Source organism: Limulus polyphemus, unplaced genomic scaffold, assembly GCF_000517525.1.
Source record: "Limulus polyphemus unplaced genomic scaffold, Limulus_polyphemus-2.1.2 Scaffold3104, whole genome shotgun sequence".
Classification (NCBI taxonomy): Eukaryota; Metazoa; Arthropoda; class Merostomata; order Xiphosura; family Limulidae; genus Limulus; species Limulus polyphemus.
The window spans coordinates 40,821-46,284 of NW_013668714.1; the positions used below are offsets into that span (position 1 = coordinate 40,821).

A 5,464-nucleotide genomic window follows, 5' to 3' on the forward strand; every position below is an offset into this window, starting at 1 on the left:
CATTACCAAAGTGTTATTGTCACACGTTAATAAAACTACATGAGCTCATTACCAAAGTGTTATTGTCACACGTTAATAAAGCTACATGAGCTCATTACCAAAGTGTTATTGTCACATGTTAATAAAACTACATGAGCTCATTACCAAAGTGTTATTGTCACATGTTAATAAAACTACATGAGCTCATTACCAAAGTGTTATTGTCACACGTTAATAAAACTACATGAGCTCATTACCAAAGTGTTATTGTCACACGTAGTTTGTGATCGTTTCAAACTCCTAAAAATCAAATAGGCTAAAGAAGACGTATAGCTTTTAAAGTTTAAGACTTTACCTGAGATAATTGCAAAAAATATTCATTTACTTTTTTTTTTAGCTCAGAATACAGAATAAAGTGTTTACCACTTCTTTTGTGCACAACTTAATTATACTGTGAAATGGTTAGTTTTAGAATAAAGTGGAATGATCGTGGTAATCGAAAATCAAGGTTTTACCTCCTTAAACTATAACTAAAATCTGCCAGATATAATATTGAATATAATTTTAGTAATAGAAAAATCATTTATATTTAATTATTTTAAAATGTATTATTATTTTTTGATTGAGAAATTCCACTTAAACCTTCAACTGAATGACTTTAGACAATTGACTTTTTGACACAATTTTTATGGGTTTTTTTTGTTCAATTAGGGCTATTGTTGATAGTGACAATATTAAACCTATTAACACAAGCCTGCAGAAAATTTCCGTGAAACGTACAGCTTCCTTGAACAAAGCTTTAGAAGAACTTAAACGTCATCAAGAATTGATAGAGAAACATAAAAAGGGTACACAAATTTGCTCTCGTCCAACATCTTCAAGTTCCCCTCGGTCCGGATCAGTACCTCCATCACGCACCAGATCAAGGAAAATATCCAACAACTCCAGCAGTAGTTATGAAAACACTGAAACTCCGGGAGAAAGTATGGAAGAAGAGCAGGATTCTGAAGATGAATCTCCATCTTCATCATCACAGAAAACAGCACGAATACAGGTATTGTAATCTTTACTACCCAATGAAGTCGATAGGATTTAAGGATGCTCACAGCAAATGGCAAGATCTTGACTATTGTACTTTCAGTGAATGTTGTTAATTGTGTGAGGAGTTTACAAGAACACAGATAATGATTGTTTTATGTTCATTATATTGATAACTAGCAAAAATACAAATACTAATTGATTATATTATTGCATATAACCTCATGTTGATGTTATGGAAGCAGCTTGTCTTGTAGTTGACTTAAGAATGGTTCCAAATGCAATAAAGTTAACCCCTCTTCCAGAATTCCGGCATGAATATGGCCAAATTTCTACAAACAACTTGAATTATATGTGCATAATTGCGACCGTTGTTAATTAACGAGGCACCAATCCTCACGAAATAAGTGACTGCAGCTAGAATGACCAAAAAATCTCACACTTCTCTTCTCCTCCTCCTCTAATAATACTGGTTTTCACTATTCCATATATCATGTCTTATAGCACACTCATTAGATATGTAAAGTTATATATAAAAGACACTGTCTGTTGGTAACACTCAGTAATGCTCAAATTGCCTCAGCGATTAGTGCCAAACCTCAAGTGGAAGTCTTATGCTCAAATACCAGAACAGTTGGGATTTTTATATATTTTTTTTAAATAAGTGAATATGCTTAGAGCAAGCTCTTTCAATATTAAAAAACAAAACACAAATGCCATCGTATTTTAAATTAATATTTGTTAACATTAAATTTCAAATACTGGATGTCAAAGTGACTCAGTGGTTACAGCTCTCAACTGTCATGTGGAAGTCTTGCAGTTGATTTGGGATTTTATGTTACTTTTTTTTATATATATATAACATTATAGATTAAATCAGGGATTTGAGATATTAGTTAACATTTGAATTCAAAGATGGCGTGTTTACAGCAACAAACCACCTCATATTTTCTTTTCATTTGAACACTTTGAACACAGTCCAGAAAAAGTGTAACAAAGAAAATATTGTTTAGCAAGAGAAAGGAAGAGTAGATGGTATGAAAAAATCAAGAAACTTAGCAAAAATTGGGATAACTGAGGCAGAGGGAAAATATTGGGCATGGTCAAATTAAGCTTCAGAAGAACTGAAGCAAAGAATACACATTCATACTGAGACACATACAGACAGGTTCTGTCCCTCCCCATGTCCTCCCTGCACAGGTACATCAGCTAGTTTGCTGATAGAAAAAGAAGCATTATTAACATATGTGGACAGTCATAGTAGTAGGTAATATTTCCTGTATTCTTATACCATGATGATATGAATTAAATTAAAATTTTTCTGAAGACAGGAAAATTAAGATCAGCTACAGTTCAAACTAGCAACTCTGCTATTAAACTATTTCAAATGGCCATTGGTTTGAATCCTGCATGATATTTGTGTATTTACTTCTTTAGAAATCTTAGCACCACAGGATGAAAAGTGACTTAAAACCCCAGAAATGTAGTAAAAGAGCATATTTTCTTGAGAAATCACCAAATGCTACAGCTCTTTCTCCATCTCTGTTTGCGGAGCAACGAGTGTGTAGCAAATCCTGGGCCGCTGGTGAATTTATTCCACAGAAGAGTGGCAGAAATATCGTTAAGCTACCAGTTATGAGTTATATTCCAAATTATATTAAATACGAACATTGAGTTGCAGAACTATGTAAAGAATCTGGAAGAACAATCCACAATGACCTGTGAAGGAGATGAGAGAACAAAACCCAAATTTTTTAGATCAGCAACACACAAAGACATATTGACATTAGTTTCACTAGTTTTTTCAGGCACAGAAGCAACCCATAATATCGTATTTACAAGAAATAATACACACAAATTTTCAACAACATTTTTTACAATCCGAATTGTTATTAGAACATACAATTTAATTGAGAAGCTTGGATGACCTCAGAAGTTTTAGCCTCTGTTCAGGAAGTTGTTTACTCTGGAAGAGAGGATAAATTCAGAGTTATAAGTTAAAGTAGAATAGAATAACTTTTGTGCAACAATATGTATTTATACATGTTAAAAAGACAGACTCAGCTGTGTCAATTTTTATGGGCAAAAAAATACCTAAAAGTCATTGATACTAACTGTTAATAAATAACTGAAAAAAATCACAAGTTCTGTATTGTTGCCTTCATGTAAGTATACAAAACGTTCTGTATTTTGACTAAAAATACCTACTTTTCTGTCATTTCAATTGTTTTCCTTTAAATTATTGGTTATATTTTTGTGAATATTGACTTATTGGGCTTTTAACAGAGCAATGCAGTCCATTTCAACAAATGCAATATGTTGATTTAACAGATAGTTTTATACTTATCACATGATTTAGACTCTAATAAAAAGTCTTAGAATAATTATTTAAAGAGAACTTGAATAATGTATATGGCATGGCATTTATAAAAGAATCTGTCGGACACATTTGGATGTCGGTAATAGTTTTGAGAACTAGTTTTAAAATTGCCTATCTGCCTCACATATTGCCTATCTGCCCCAAAAAAGTTTTTCAAGATTGTCATTGTTATTTATTAGACATAATATTAAATCACAACATACTTTTATACTCCTGTGCTCATGCTGAATTGCCATTGGGTTTTTTGTTAGGGTCCTCCAAGACACACAAGAATGTGCATTATTCCTAGTGGTTAAGTTTTCTGAAGTTTGCATCGTACTATTGAGTCTTGTGGTACACAATTGCATTTTAGTGGGGAGATTATTTGGTCCATTGTCAGATCTTTATTTGTAATATTATGAACAAACTGTATAGTTAATATTATATATTTTATCATCGTTGTTCATTATACTTTGTTCCAGTTATTCAAATTAATAGCAAGATAGTGAAAGATCAAAAAACTAATTGAACTTGAAAATGTTTCATTTTTCCTAGATGGCTGCTTCTCCAGATGATCATAATGTTGTGTCATCATCAAGTCAAGAATCCCCTTTAGCTAAAGTTTCAGTTTGTACACAGACTCCAAAAAAGGTAATCAGTAAAAGTGTCGTTGTTAGGTGACTTGTTTTATTCTGTACTTTTAGTTAAAGTTTCATCTTTTTTTTACCTTCTTGTACTACACTTAGCTTGCTTATTGTAAAAAAATGGGTAATCTTCTACAAACTCAAATTGACTCTAAACAGAGTCAGATGTTTTTATGTACTATGCGATAAATCAGGCAAGGTGTGCTCATGAATTTATGGTAGATTTTAACTTCAGAATTTTTAAAATGCTACAGGAAAATGACACCCTCTCTAATCTAGTGTTGTATCCCCAGGATCAGTGTATCATATTATGTCATTAACATCTTGTTCAAAATCTTTGCCAGAATCCTGGGTCGCAATTTTGTAGCAAATCTTTGAAATTGTTAAACTGTTTATGATTTGTGTTATGGACTTCGTGGTCATACTTTGCTGGTAAAAATTTATCTTTCTCTTCAAGTTTAAAATAGGTCATATGTACTGATTTTCATTTCTACAGAGGGGATTTTCCAGCTTTATGATTGCGATTCTATCTTACACATTGTCTAAGTAAATATACAATCTTGCCAATTGTATCATGCCACTTGGAAACTACTCTGTTCTAATTCTGCAGGTAATCCTGGCTATGGGTTTTCCAGATCTACTTTTTCAATATTATCAAGTAATAGATCTGCTTGATTTGCCTGTCTCATCGCCAGTACAGTTCCTCATAGTTTGTATCTAGCTTTTGCACACTTTTCTGGGCAAGTTAAGCTAAGGCAAAGTTAATTCATAAGAATTTGTGTGTGCTCAGTGACCTACTTAGCTGTACTGCAGTTACCCCAATTTGAATAAAGGTACAATTATGTTGGAGTAACATAGCAAAATTGGACATGTTTCTCGAAATCAAATAAAAACAAACCAAAACTGGCATGCAGTGGTTCAAAATACTTTATTTGTTTGGCTTATACATTTTTTTCTGAGGGGGGTAGGTACATTTTCAAATCATGCTTATTCACTTTATAATGGTTGACATATTAAGATATAAAGTAATAAAAATTAAAATAAAAAAATTTAGTATATTAGAACTTGTGACAGGGTGACATCAGCTCTTCATTTACAAAAAATGGCCAGAGACTATTAATAATTTATATTTATCTCAGTTGTAGTTTCTAATACTGTAGAACAGAGGCCTGCGACTTCAGTTTGTACGGCCCGCCAACAGTTCATTAAAGTAATAAAATGATATTTTAATATTATGAAAACAAAAAATAAAATGTAATTCAGCAAAAGCCAATCTAGTTGTGATACGGCCCACCAACAGTTCATTAAAGTAATTAAATGAATTTTTAATGATATAAAAATAAAATGTAATTGAGCAAAAGTCAATCTAGTTGTGATACGGCCCACCAGCAGTTCATTAAAGTAATTAAATGAATTTTTAATGATATAAAAATAAAATGTAATT

General features: G+C 32.1%; 1 protein-coding gene across 3 annotated transcripts in view; it reads left to right on the top strand.

Moving 5' to 3' along the window:
* LOC106468668 (zinc finger MYND domain-containing protein 11-like) overlaps window positions 1-5,464 on the top strand; it is a 39,120-nt gene that overhangs the window by 25,062 nt on the left and 8,594 nt on the right. For all 3 annotated transcript variants that reach the window (XM_022397023.1, XM_022397025.1, XM_013929103.2), the window contains exons 8-9: window positions 691-1,033; window positions 3,932-4,027. In XM_022397023.1, the coding sequence (XP_022252731.1) occupies window positions 691-1,033; window positions 3,932-4,027 (439 nt within the window). The remainder of the gene's footprint in view (window positions 1-690; window positions 1,034-3,931; window positions 4,028-5,464) is intronic.